At 40.5% G+C, this 14031-nt stretch overlaps 1 protein-coding gene across 3 annotated transcripts in view; it reads left to right on the top strand.

Annotated features, from left to right (window-relative positions):
• wnk1b (WNK lysine deficient protein kinase 1b) overlaps positions 1-14031 on the top strand; it is a 172235-nt gene that overhangs the window by 5678 nt on the left and 152526 nt on the right. For all 3 annotated transcript variants that reach the window (XM_055231800.1, XM_055231801.1, XM_055231802.1), the window contains exon 2: positions 2557-3925. In XM_055231800.1, coding sequence (XP_055087775.1) covers positions 3020-3925 — 906 coding nt within the window. In that variant the 5' untranslated portion in view covers positions 2557-3019. The remainder of the gene's footprint in view (positions 1-2556; positions 3926-14031) is intronic.

The raw sequence follows: 14031 nt of genomic DNA on the forward strand, positions 1-14031 counted from the left end.
GTCTCATCTGACCACATGACTTTCTCCCATGACTCCTCTGGATCATCCAAATGGTCACTGGCAAACTTAGGACGGGCCTGGACATGTGCTGGTTTAAGCAGGGGAACCTTCCGTGCCATGCATGATTTTAAACCATGACGTCTTAGTGTATTACAAACAGTAACCTTGGAAACGGTGGTCCCAGCTCTTTTCAGGTCATTGACCAGCTCCTCCCGTGTAGGAGTCTTACAGATTGTATGGCGTGGACAGGTGTCTTCATGCAGCTAACGGCCTCAAACAGGTGCTTCTAATTTAGGATAATAAGTGGAGTGGAGGTGGACTTTTTAAAGGTGGACTTACAGGTCTTTGAGGGTCAAAATTCTAGCTGATAGACAAGTGTTCAAATACTTATTTGCAGCAGTAACATACAAATAATTATTTAAATCATACAATGTGATTTCCATTTTTTTAAGATTATGTCTCACAGTGGACATGCACCTGGGATGAAAATTTCAGACCCCTCCATGATTTCTCAGTGGGAGAACTTGCAAAATCACAGGGTGTTCAAATACTTATTTGCCTCACTGTACATGTATTCAGATTAATTCCTGATTGTTGTAAAACCATGCATTACTGCAAGCTGTGCAATCAGCTGTTTAGTTAGTTTATTTCACATGATATGTTCCTTATGATGGATATTTTCGGCTTCAGTTTGTCAAACAGTGCAGGATGGTTGTCTCGTAAATGTGCATGTAAGTTGCTGGAGTTTGCCCCAGGAGCCAGGAGCTATTTTTCGGCAGGCTCTGCAGATTGGTGGCTCATCTTGTTGGTCGTGTGTTTTAAATACATTATAATTCCACGCATGAGACTTCACCTTCTTGAATGGAGGATATAAATGTGCGCCATTACTGGGATCCAGATCCACTGCCTGCCCACTAGTCATGACAAAGAATGACAGTGATGAAGAATCATTCCCAATTCAGAATAGGCACAGAAGCTAATAAATTTCATTGCTATGACAGAGGATCCCCTTGTGGGTAAACACCAGAAGATCTAAACATTGTATTGAAACCGGAAAGGCAGTCTGGTGCCATAAAGGCAATTATAATCGTGTGTGATGATCATGATTATTAAAAAATTGCTACAAACGATTAATTGCGGACCTTTTTTATAGTGATTAATGATATTATCGTATATCATCCCATCCCTACAAGGTACACAAGATAACTGCATATTCTACCTTATTGTAAAGAACCAAAGTTACAAATTCTATTTCAAAACCTATTTCTGTACAAAGTGTAGCACTATATTGTCAAAATGACATAGCAAAAGATGAAGTTTAAATCTGTCAACTGGACAAATTGTTCTAGGAGTGAAGATGTTTTGCTGCTCATCCAATCCGCTTCTTCAGTTCTGGTCAGAATGCTGGTGGACACAGCCCTATATCTGTCTGAAGGGAGGGGCTAACTACACTGAAACTGTAAACATCTATTGTCTCCAGTTTCAGCTTAAACTGCCCTATTCAGCCTTTAACAACCCTGCTATTGTTCTCTTGGTATGGCTCTGAGGATGGAGTTATACATGGGGGATGGATGATGTCTCAGGCCCCCATTTCTGTTTAAGGAAGCATTGCCTTTCCTAACAAAAATTGCTTCTTTAACTCCCCTCTCAAACCATTTCTTTTCTCTAGCTAAAATCTGAACCTCAGTATCTTCAAAGGAGCGGTTAATGGCTTTGAGATGGAGATGTATGGTGGGCTCGAGTCCAGAGGAGCTTTCGCCCTGGTGTTGGTACATTCTCTAATGAAGTGTCTGCTTAGTTTCTCCTATGTGACGCTCACTGCACTCTTTACTACACTGAATGGCGTAGACTACGGTACTTTGTTTGTGGCTCAGGGTTTTGTCCTTTGGGTGGACTAGTTTTTGTCTTGTGTGTAGTTTAGAAAAGACAGGAATTTCATACGAATTTTCAGACAGTACGAGATTCCTTGACTCCTACAACAATTTGTCCAGTTGACAGATTGAAACTTTGTCATTTTGTGTAATCCCTCAGTCACCCAGGTCTGATCCATAGCAAAAGAAAAACAAATTTAAGACTTGTTGAAAAATTGTCCAGATTTCACATTGCATTTTAGATGCATCATGTATAATGCAGCACAAAACAAGATAAAATTAATGGTTTTTAAGGACTAACTGCAAAACTAATGCTGTTAGGACACAAAAATTTGAAAAACTGGCTTTTAATATATTTGAGGACAATTTCGCTGATTGCCACACTGATAAACATAACAAAAAGAAAAAAAAAAACAAAAACACTTCTTTTAGACAACAGACTTAAATTCAAAACAATATAATACTTAATACTTTAACACCTTTCTGTACCATAGGGTCATATACAAGCTCAAGGTCATTCTAAAACTGTTCAGTAAAAGTCAAATTATGTTTTGTTAATGCGATTTTTGTTGTATCGTTATGAATGAGTATCAAGTTTTGATAGTATGTTACTATAAATTAATATCTGATTTTGGTACCTTTGAGAATCCAACTACCAACTAAATCTTTCTCTTTTTCCTTTCAGAGACTGCACTTCCTGAGCTGCCCGTGGCTGGGCCCGGCTGGGCCTAGCACCAAGCCCTCTGCATAGCCCATCACTGAGAACACTTGGATTACCATATTGGGTCTACTCAGCTTTGGTCTTTCTATGTTGTGGTGGTTGTTCTCGATGTTGGTAGCAGGATGGGGGGTGATGGCTTGGGTGCTGATTTGACTATTGTCACCACATTGCAGCGCTTGCACCTCGTCTCCTTTGGGAATATTTCATCGTCTCATCCTCTCCTTGCCTCCAAAACACAGTCCCTTCCCGTCCACTGGGGCTCCCCTCTGCCCTTTTCTAAAAGCATTTAGAGAAATTCTGATTTCTTACTGAAGCCGCTTACAAACCGACTGCAGCATTAGGAGGATCACTATTTGAAGCTTATATATTTTGATTGCCATTCCTTTTTTTCACTACTGTTGATATTTTATTATTTATCATTGGAAAAATGTCTGAAAGCAACAAAAAACCTGTGAAGCCAAGCCCCTCAGCCCTCCTGACCCCTTCTTCCTCCCCATGCTCCTCATCGCAAAGCCTTCCCAAAAACGTGAACGGATCACCTGGGTCTGATTTGCCTTGGGGTGGTAGTGCACACCTGGAGGTCCAGCGAAGACGGCACACGATGGATCGCGATTCAAGGACTGCTGAACATCGTTTTTTTAGGCGCAGTGTCATTTGTGATTCCAATGCCACTGCACTAGACCTGCCCAGTAAAGCCGCTGTAATCATTACTTCACCTCCAGACTGCGGAGGAGTACCCACTTTCTTCCCCCTTCACACCCCAGGAATGGTAGCAGGTTTACGAGATTGCAACGCAAGAGCTCCATACTTACAGTCTAGTCTAGCTTCCAGTCTAGAGCCGTGTCTTGGTGAAGTGTTGGTGGAGGAAACCAATCAAAGTACAGAGGCAGATTTAGATACAAGTGTTAAAACACAAGTCGATTCTCAAATTACAAGTGAAAGTAATGCAGATATTGTAGTAGAGTCAATCCCGACAGTATTGGACGTTTCGGACAAAGCAAAGCAAGCAAGTGTACAACCTGAATTTGCTATTGGGTCTGAGAAAAGCGAGTTAGTAGAAGAAGATGCAAAAGTGGCAGATCGGTCAAATGAATGTAGCATGTGTAGCCTCGCAGAAGAGAAAGAGAGGGAAACAAAGGAGAGGGCGGAGCAAAGGGAGGCGATAAAGCGGGTCCAAGATGATGTCGAGGAGGCAGAGACCAAAGCTGTGGGTACATCACCGGATGGACGATTCTTGAAATTCGATATCGAGATTGGGCGAGGGTCCTTTAAGACGGTGTACAAGGGGCTGGATACGGAGACAACGGTGGAGGTTGCCTGGTGTGAGTTACAGGTAAAAAGACACTTGTTTGTATCGCTTTGAAAGTTTGGCTTGGAAAAATGTCCTGCTAAGATTCAAGCTATTCAGTATGAATGCGGCAAGGCACAATTTCAAGACAAGGCACTTAATTTATAATAAAGAAATTGTGCGGTTCAGTACACAATTTTTGCCTTACAATTTTTAGATTTATTTTATTTTATATTTTTTCTGACATTGTAGTACTGCTTTTTGGAATTATGGCTCAAGAGATGCAAATCACCAGTATAAACATTTTTTTGTCCAAACCAAATGTAAACGCACAAATCTTTCTCATGTTTGCGGTCTTGTGGCAATTTTATCTCGCAAGAGTTTGTGGCAATTTTGTCGCAAGATTTTGAGGCACGAGTTCTTGTCCTCTTGTGTCTACTATTCAGTACTGCCAGGAAAAGTGAATGAGGGCTGCAAGCATGGCTGTTAATTACTGCAAGACTGATACTGCAATATTAAAAAAAAAATTAAGCCACTGTGCAGATTTCTTAAGGTTCGATTATAGGTGTCTTTTGCTTTTCCAGTTGCTGCTTTTTTGTTGTTTCATTATTAGAGTTGAACTTTTTCATAGTTCTGCCATAATGTTGTGATTTTTTGATAAGAATCTTCAGCCCTAAGATCTTTGATTTTGTCTTGGTTTAGAACTGGTCCTGCTTTCGATCTGGTTTAGACTTGACATAGCTCAAGTCTTATAATCTTATACTTTGTTATAGCTCCTAGTTTATGTTTAGGCTTCATTTAACTGGTGGTACTTGTAAGCTGGCTATGGTGGTATTTTTTGGTAGAAAAGTTTGATTTTGAAATTTGAAGAAGTAGAAAAGCTGAAGACACATTAAAGCAAATATATATTCAAATGTAAAATATAATACCTAAGTCGTGCCCCTGGTTTGTGTCTTTTCAGTTCTGTTACTTATTTACAGGCCTGTCGAAGCCTCTCATAGTGGTACTTTGTAGTCAATATTCATTCACTCCATACTCTGTGGCGGTAAGCTACTATTGAAGCCACAGCATCCTTGGGACAGACTGACGCAAGCGAGGCCACCAATCTGCACCATTGGCCCTTGTGACCACACCACATTCATGCTAATCAGAACGGGTGAAGTATCTTATCTAAAGGAATCAAACCAAAGACCTTTGTGTTGTAGATGACCTAAAGCTATTGTTGCCACATTATCAAGACAAGTAGGCGACAAGGGGCATCTTTCAAACTACAAAATTGTTATTAGTGAGAGCAAATACTGATCATTACACTTAAAGATTATTTTGGATGTTGAGAGAATATTAGATTTGTCTTTACAAAAATTCTTCACAAGTCTGCCTCAGATGGTGGTTATTACTGAGTCACTCTTTGGTACAATAGTGTGATAGAGGTGATAGAGAGAGTGACTGTAGTAGTGCATTGTTGATGTAGAAACAGCTGTAGAAATGTGAGCCTCAGCACAGGATGCTTTTCTGCACCACAACTTTGATGAAACCCATGAAGGAGACAGTGATGTAAACACAGAGTCAAAGGTCACAGAAGGTGGAGTCAGAGTCAGAACTGCACTCTGTTGGCATGGTTTCAGACAAGAGAGGAAAATACACGTGACTATAGGTGGAAATCCCCCCCACTCCTTGTGTTAATGCTTTATAACAATTAGTGAATTATGGTAAAATCTATTTATTTTTAGAATTTTTACAGTATTCACACAGTCATTAAATAAGTCTGAAAATGAAAAACCGATCCACCCCTTCCTGTTGTTACCACATTGGTTTAGTCCGTTACTCCAGTGACATGCACAGGACTGTCAGGGCTATAAATTTGCTGTTATTTTTCATGCCAAAGAGACAGAAACCCGGCAAAAATATTTAGCTAATACCAATAAAGCCTCATTCTGTCTTTCAGAAATTCAGTTTTTCTTATTCTGCTCCTTTACTTTATGTAAAACGCGTTACGTGTTCACAGTAATGTCCAAACATGGCAAAAAGGAGCTGACTTTAGGTCATAGTCTGCTGCCAACTGAATGAACAGCAGTGCAGGAGCTCACAACAGGCACCACTCACGTTTAGCCATTGGGTTTTAACATCTGGGCCAATTGCCAAAAGTGCAGTGTATTTTCTTGCTGATAACAGAAGAGTTGAAGAAACCCATGTCTCCAGTGAGGGACTTTTACAGTGTCTCAAAGTCAAAGTGTTGTGCTTAATAATGTCCACATTCAGTCACAGTCTGCAGCGTCTGCGCATAAAGTTGAAACCTAACACATAATATGAACCAAACTCCATAAAAAAACTCATCCTTGGTTCTGGTAAAAGCGCAATTCCCAGGTAAATGTGGTATAGTAAGTATATCCATGTGGAGCGCGTGTGTAAAGATGCAGCCAAATGAGTCCGTGCAAAACGCCATAGTCATCCTCCGCTCAGGTAACCGCATAGTAAAACTGTTAAGTTATTGAAACAAAAAGCACGTGCTCTCCAGTGCTGCCTTTGTTATTAATCGCCATAAGCTGAGAAAACAAAAGTGAAACTTAAGCACGTCCATGTGAGTTTCATTTGGTTGTGTGCTAGTTTTGAGTTATAAATAAACAGGCATCACATAGTCTACGTATTTTTAATGAAGGAATTATAGTCATAACGTGATTAAAAGTTTGAATTATATTTTTGCTTAATATTTGCCATTAATTTACTTTTTTTTTAAATGTATGTGTATAAATGAGATGTAGTGATCTAATCTTTAAATGGTTCTTTTTAATAATACTTTTATGGTATGTGTTATGTTATATGTTACGCTATTGTGAATGTTAAACAGACATCTACTGTTCAGCTTGTTTTTAGGCTAATATCTGTAGCGGAGAAATTTTGATTATGGGGGGCCTAATCTCTATTAATGGGAAACACTGCATTTTGTGCTCTGTTAAAGTGTGTTTAAAATTTATCATTTTGACATTGGGATTTGTTTTTTCTAAATCTAAAAAAATAAAATAGAAAGGCTTACATGGAGTTGTTTGAACAATTAAGTGTTGAATTTGTTTCCATATTTTCACATTGTTCAGTATTTTGTACAGTTGCACACATAGCTTATTTATAACTAAATTGCAAATATTTACTGGTAGGCTAATAATAGCCTCATCATAATAACGTAGTTATTGAATTTATGATTGGTTATTGTTACAACGACCTCGAAGTATAGTTCTAATTTCCATCGATTTATTGTTCCCCCCTAGAGAGTTTCGCCCCTGCACGTGACGTGATATGGGATTGAAATTTGAATGGTTGTAATTATCCAATCACAAAGGCATTATTTATTTAGATGTTATAATAACCGCTTAGTTAGGACTGGCCCATATCATTATTGGTTGGGGTTGGCAATTAATGAAATGTATTTGATTCATTTGGGTTTTTAATAATCAAGATTTTGAAAAATTGCTAAATTGTGAAACTGAAGATAATTATGAAACAGGTTTACTACAGACTTTTTACTACTTGCAAAGCAGAGTTTTTGTACAAACAAAACCTAACAATTGACTGATTCAAATTTAAGCCTAAATCAAAACTGCAAGTAGTGATAATGGGCCCTTGCAACCGCGGAAGGGCACACCACAGTGGGAGAGCTGCATAAATGTTTACGGCCCATTGTAACTTTGCAGGGGGCACTTAAAGATAGAATTTTTATCCACTCGTCATTTTGTCCAGCTCATCAAAAAACACAGACCCTACATTGGGTTTGTCTGAATCCATCGATGTTTACAAAAGTTAGAGGAATTTCTCAAAATGATTGCTTTATTAAGAGCTTGTTATGACCACACCCTGGGACTTATGTAAATTATTTTAACATCTTTTGATCTCAAATATATCCTGAAAATACTACACCAGTTTGGAGTCCACTGGAAAAAACAAAACAAAACAAAACTGTAGGACAAGTTTCTTTAAGTATGAGGTCTAGATTTTGGACATCTGCATTTTAATTCAAAATGGCCACCTTCACGTTGGAGATAGGATGCGGTTCCCATTGAATTTTTTGCTCAAGGTCAGAGTGTACCAAATTTTATTGTATTACGACAAACAATTTTTTTTCCACTTCTCATCGACTTTTTAGAGGCATAGCCGAGCAAATGTGGATATAGACAAGGCATGGTCTTCATTGGCTTTTCAGAATCTCCTCACTGAGCTGCTGCCATGTCGAAGTGTGTTTTCTACTTGATTTTTGCCATTTTCCGAGCGAGAGACGCGGTTTTAAGGAGTCCCTCGTTGGGACGTTGTCCCAGGCTTGGGCCTAACAATAATGGAAACACATTTTGCACCCATTATTTTTCTCTTAAACCATAACAGCTACAGTCATGCGACTTTCTCACATTGTGCCCCATCACAAATAAGGCCCCTGTGAACATTTTCACAAGTCCATGACAAATCGATTGCCTTCTATGCATTTTTGAAAATGAAATTTGAAGAGGGCGCTAGAGAGTCATTTAGTGAGATAGAGCCATGATTTGCATATCATTGCGTTCAGCTCACAAATGTGCATAAATGCTGTGTTAGCATTTTCCCAATAAAAAATGTGTGAAAGAGAAATATTTTATTGAAATATTCAAAAAATTGAAAATTCACCATGACCACATCCAAAGTCATATTCAAAATGTTATTGATAATCTTTAATCACACATGAGTTTAGTGGGATTTGGCCAAATTTGAAGTGTTCACGATGAAAGCTGTGCGAGGAGATGTGCTAAATGTGAGGGTGTGCGCTTTTGTCATTCCCGGGTTTGATCTAATATGTCCGACATCCTGTACATTTTAGGGCATAATATCATTTTTGTCATGTGCTGACATGTACTATTATTTGATGCAAGTTTCAGATTTTTATGTTGACTTTTTTCCGGGTCGGGCTCCATGAAAATCAAAGTTTGGGGGGGCACTACTGAGTTGTCTTTTGTTATTTTTTCTCAGGGTCTTTAGAGCTCGTCGAGTTCTAATTTTTGATACCACTCCTTGTCGGGGCATTGTTTACTACTTGATTTTTGCCATTTTCCGGTCTCCGAATGCCGTTTTAATGAGTCCCTCGCCAGGACGTTGTCCCAGGCTTGGGCCTAATAATATTTTTGGCAAAAACAATATATCCGATAATATTAGAATGATATATGACACGTTTCTTGAAAGCTCTCGACTTTCCCCATGTCACCATGGAGTCAATAGTGAATGACAAGCGTGTTCACCATGGCGTCAGGGTCGCCCATTGACCTCCCTTTGACTTCCATTAATTTTAGCAGTAATAAATATGGCCCATGCCTGCGGCATGGGTGCTTGGATAGGGCTTGATGTGAGGAGTATGTTTGGGGACATGAGCGCTTCGGGCTGACTTGTTGACGATGACATGTTAGCAAGAACAAATATGCATATCCCATGCCTATGGCATGGGTTGCGAGGAGAGTGGATTCAGGGCAGGGGGCAACGAGGCACACAAAGTTTTGTACAACTTCATGAAAACAGACAGCAACAATGAGTGGATTGAAAAAGCAATAATATATATATATATATATATATATTTATTTTTATTTTTATTTTTTTAGCAAAACCACTATATCCAACAATATTAGAATGACATACGTTTTTTGAAAGATCTCAACTTTCCCCACATGGGGTCAATGGCAAATAAAGGGTGCGTTAGTGCCTGGCATTTACCATGCCGTCGGGGTCGCCCATTGACCTCCCATTGATTTCGATTCATTTTAGCAGTAATAAATATGACCCATGCCTGTGGCATGAGTGCTTGGATAGGGCTCGATGCCAGGAGTGTGTTTGGGGACATGAGCGCTATCCTAGCAACCCATACTGGAGTCCGTGTAGGGGGCGACGGAGTTTCGCCCATGCAATCATTGTTATGGAAGCAATAGGCCGTACGCTCTGTAGTAATGATGATGATAATAATAATAATAAATTATTTTGGTGAAAGAATACATACTCTGAGCTGGTTTAAATTTCGCTCCCTTTAAAAAAAACAAACAAAACGTTTTTGTAGGAATTTATGGGGGCGGAAAAATTGTTAATCAATTCAATGTAATATCATAGAGCTTGGTTAAATCTGAACTCTCACACCACATGTTTTTACTGTCCTGGTATTGGCTGATTTGTTTTCATTGAAATAGTCATCAAATCATTTTTAAATTGGCAGTCAGTCAGACCTGTCCCCGGTGCATGTTGGATTCCGCCAGGGCTGTCCTTTGTCACCGGTTCGGTTCATTATATTTATGGACAGAATTTCTAGGCGCAGCCAGGGGCCAGAGGCGGTCTTTCTTTGGGAACCAAAGGATCTCATCTCTGCTTCTTGCAGATGATGTCGTCCTGATGGCTTCATCAAGCCAGGACCTGCAGCAGGCACTGGGGCGGTGAGAATCAGCTCCAAATCCGAGGCCATGGTTTTCGACCGGAAAAAGGTGGCTTGCCCTCTCCGGGTGGGTGGTGAGTCTCTGCCTCAAGTGGAGGAGTTCAAGTATCTCGGGGTCTTGTTCGCGAGTGAGGGAAGGATGGAGCGTGAGATTGACAGGCGGATCGGTGAAGCATCTGCAGTGATGCAGTCGCTGTGTCGGTTCGTTGTGGTGAAGAAGGAGCTGAGGCAAGGCAAAGCTCTTGATTTACCGGTCAATCTACGTTCCTACCCTCACCTGCTCTGGGTAATGACCGAAAGGATGAGATCACGGATACAAGCAGCCGAAATGGGTTTCCTCCGTAGGGTGGCCAGGCGCACCCTTAGGGATAGGGTGAGGAGTTTCGGTCACACAGGAGGAGCTTGGAGTAGAGCCGCTGCTCCTACACGTTGAGGTGGCTCAGGCATCTGCTCAGGTTGCCTCCTGGACGCCTCCCTAGGGAGGTGTTCCGGGTATGTCCAACCAGGAAGAGACCCCGAGGAAGACCCAGGACACGCTGGAGGGACTATGTCTCTCGGCTGGCCTGGGAACACCTTGGGGTCCCACCGGAGGAGCTGGAGGACGCGTCCGCGGTGAGGGAAGTCTGGGAGTCCCTGCTTAGACTGCTCCCCTTGCGACCCGGCCCCGGATAAGTAGAAGAAAATGGATGGATGGATTATCTCCAAAACCAATTAAGCTATTATTTACTTTCCATATCTCTCACCGTACTGTTTACCTTTTGCAAACACATTTAACACTTGAGTCTAAAGCTTTAGGTGCATTTCCTTCTGTTCCCTCTGAGCTCAGTAACATGTGTGACAGTGTCAGATTAAGGTCACACTGCCCTTCACAATATCTCTGGTGTAGATTTCAGCCCAATGTTCCACAGTCTCATGGCCCAGGTTTTGTTATTACTGTGTTATTAGTGTGCCCGTATCAGTTAAGTGGCATTTATAAACAACTAAGCCACTGTTCATGGAAGTTAAAGGTGCATTCTGTGACATGTCATCGCTTTACCTAAAATGTACCATAGAGGATAGCACTAAACATTGATACCTTACACTTATTCAATTACAGGTGTTTTCATCTAAGGGAAAAAAAAAAAAAAAAAAGAGCTTGCATCTCCACAGATCTGTACCAACTTCTCCATGGAGACGGATGAGTTTAGTGCCACACTGTGGAACATTCAAGACAAAGGAAATCACCAGGAATGTTATTTAGTGCACTTTTAATGTGATTCTAAATACTACAATATGGTGGTGTATGCTACAACCTTGTGTAAGGCTAATGTTAAGGTATAGTTTATTGATCCCTTGTGAGGAAAATTCATTCTTTTCATTTGACCCATCCATCAACCAGCGTTGCTGGTGAAACCTGTGAGGAAGAGGTGAGCTAATGCCGTATAGCACCTGGGGACCCATGTCCAGATCTTGAGCTAGCCTTGGTCAGGACTTAGCTGGAGAATTTTACCTATGGTGTGTGTCTTGGGTTGATGGGGGAACGACTCAGGAATGAGGAGAAACAGAAAGAAAGGCCCTGGCAACCTGGGAACAGTATTAGTATTTACAGTTGTTTTTTTAGATTTCTTTAGACTTTTTTTTGTTCTGACCCATGCCTGGAAAGCCAAATATTTGATGAGAATAAAACAAATAAATATCACGTAGATATGGAGATTGGTGGAATGGAGTGGTTCATTCTGGCCCTGGGCAAGGAGAATACATTATTGTACTTTATTTGTGGCCTAGAGCCAGTAGGCTTGACAGTAAGCTGCATTGTTATTAATTATTTTTCAAAACAAATTACATGAAAATCTTAGTGAACAGAGACAGGACTGAACAAACTCCGTTACACAAACGTTTAACTCAAATATTGCCTGAGTAGTACTCTGTTTTACTCTAGTCTTCAGATTGCAAATTTTTCTCCTACTTGAGTAATCTTTTGTTGGAAGTACAGTACTCATATTGTGTTGACAATATGAAATGATTTGAACATCTGTCTTTATGGCGCTGCTCCTTCAGATACAGAGTGTATGGAAAGTATTCAGACCCCCTTAAATTTTTCACTCTGTTATATTGCTGCCATTTGCTAAAATCATTCAAGTTAATTTTTTTCCTCATTAATGTACACACAGCACCCAATATTAACAGAGAAACACAAAATTGTTGAAATTTTAGCAGAACTACTAAAAAAGAAAACCTGAAATATTGCATGGCCATAAGTATTCAGACCCTTTGCTCAGTATTTAGTAGAAGCACCCTTTTGAGCTAATACTGCCATGAGTCTTTTTGTGAATGATGCAACAAGTTTTTCACACCTGGTTTTGGGGATCCTCTGCCATTCCTCTTTGCAGATCCTCTCCAGTTCTGTCAGGTTGGATGAATTGTCAGGTCTCTCCAGAGATGCTCATTTGGGTTTAAGTCAGGGCTTTGGCTTGGCCATTCAAGAACAGTCACAGAGTTGTTGTGAAGCCACTCCGTTATTTTAGATGTGTGCTTAGGGTCATCGTCTTGTTGGAAGGTGAACCTTTGGCCCAGTCTGAGGTCCTGAGCGCTCTAGAGAAGATTTTTGTCCAGGATATCCCTGTACTTGACTGCATTCATTTTTCCTTTGATTGCAAGGAAGGTCCCTGCAGCTGAAAAACACCCCCACAGCATGATGCTGCCACCACCATGCTTCACTGTTGGGACTGTATTAGACAGGTGAAGAGCACTGCCTGGTTTTCTCCACACATACAGCTTAGAATTAAGACCAGAAAGTTCTATCTTGGTCTCATCAGACCAGAGAATCTTATTGGTCACCATCTTGGAGTCCTTCAGTTTTTAGCAAACTCCATGCATGTTTTCATGTGTCTTGCACTGAAGAGAGGCTTCGGTCGGGTCAGTCTGCCATAAAGCCCCCGACTGATGGGGGGCTTCAGTGATGGCTGACTTTCTAGAACTTTCTCCCATCTCCCGACTGCATCTCCGGAGCTCAGCCACATGATCTTTGGGTTCTTCTTTATGTCTCTCACCAAGGCTCTTCTCCCCTGATTGCTTAGTTTGGCCAGACAGCTCTAGGGAGGGTTCTAGTCATCCCAAATGTCTTCCATTGAAGGATTATAGAGTCCACTGTGCTCTTAGGAACCTTAAGTGCAGCAGATTTTTTTTTTTAACCTTGCCCAAATCTGTGCCTTGCCACAATTATGTCTCTTCAAGAAGTTCCCTTGATCTCATGATTCTCATTTGCTCTGACATGCACTGTGAGCTGTAAGGTCTTATATAGACAGGTCTGTGGCCTTCCTAATCAGGTCCAATCAGTATAATTAAACACAGCTGGACTCCATTGAAGGTGTAGAACCATCTCAAGGATGATCAGAAGAAAAGGACAGCACCCGAGTTAAATATATGAGGGTCACAGCAAAGGGTCTGAATACTTATGGCTGTGTGATATTTCAGGTTTTCTTTTTTAATAAATCTGCTAAAATTTCAACAATTTCATGTTTCTCTGTCAATGTGGCGTGCTGTGTGTACATTAATGAGGAAAAATGAACTTAAATGATTTTAGCAAATGGCTGCAATATAAAAAAGAGTGGAAAATTTAAGGGGGGTCTTTCTGTACCCACTGTATGATTTTGTTTTTTTCAGGTTGTCCTTTTAAAGCACCAGATTTCTTACAGTTAAATTAACTTACAATCACTTTTTTCCCCATATACTTTTTTACTCTTACTTGAGTAATTTC

Source organism: Periophthalmus magnuspinnatus, chromosome 23, assembly GCF_009829125.3.
Source record: "Periophthalmus magnuspinnatus isolate fPerMag1 chromosome 23, fPerMag1.2.pri, whole genome shotgun sequence".
In the NCBI taxonomy this organism is placed as follows: domain Eukaryota; kingdom Metazoa; phylum Chordata; class Actinopteri; order Gobiiformes; family Gobiidae; genus Periophthalmus; species Periophthalmus magnuspinnatus.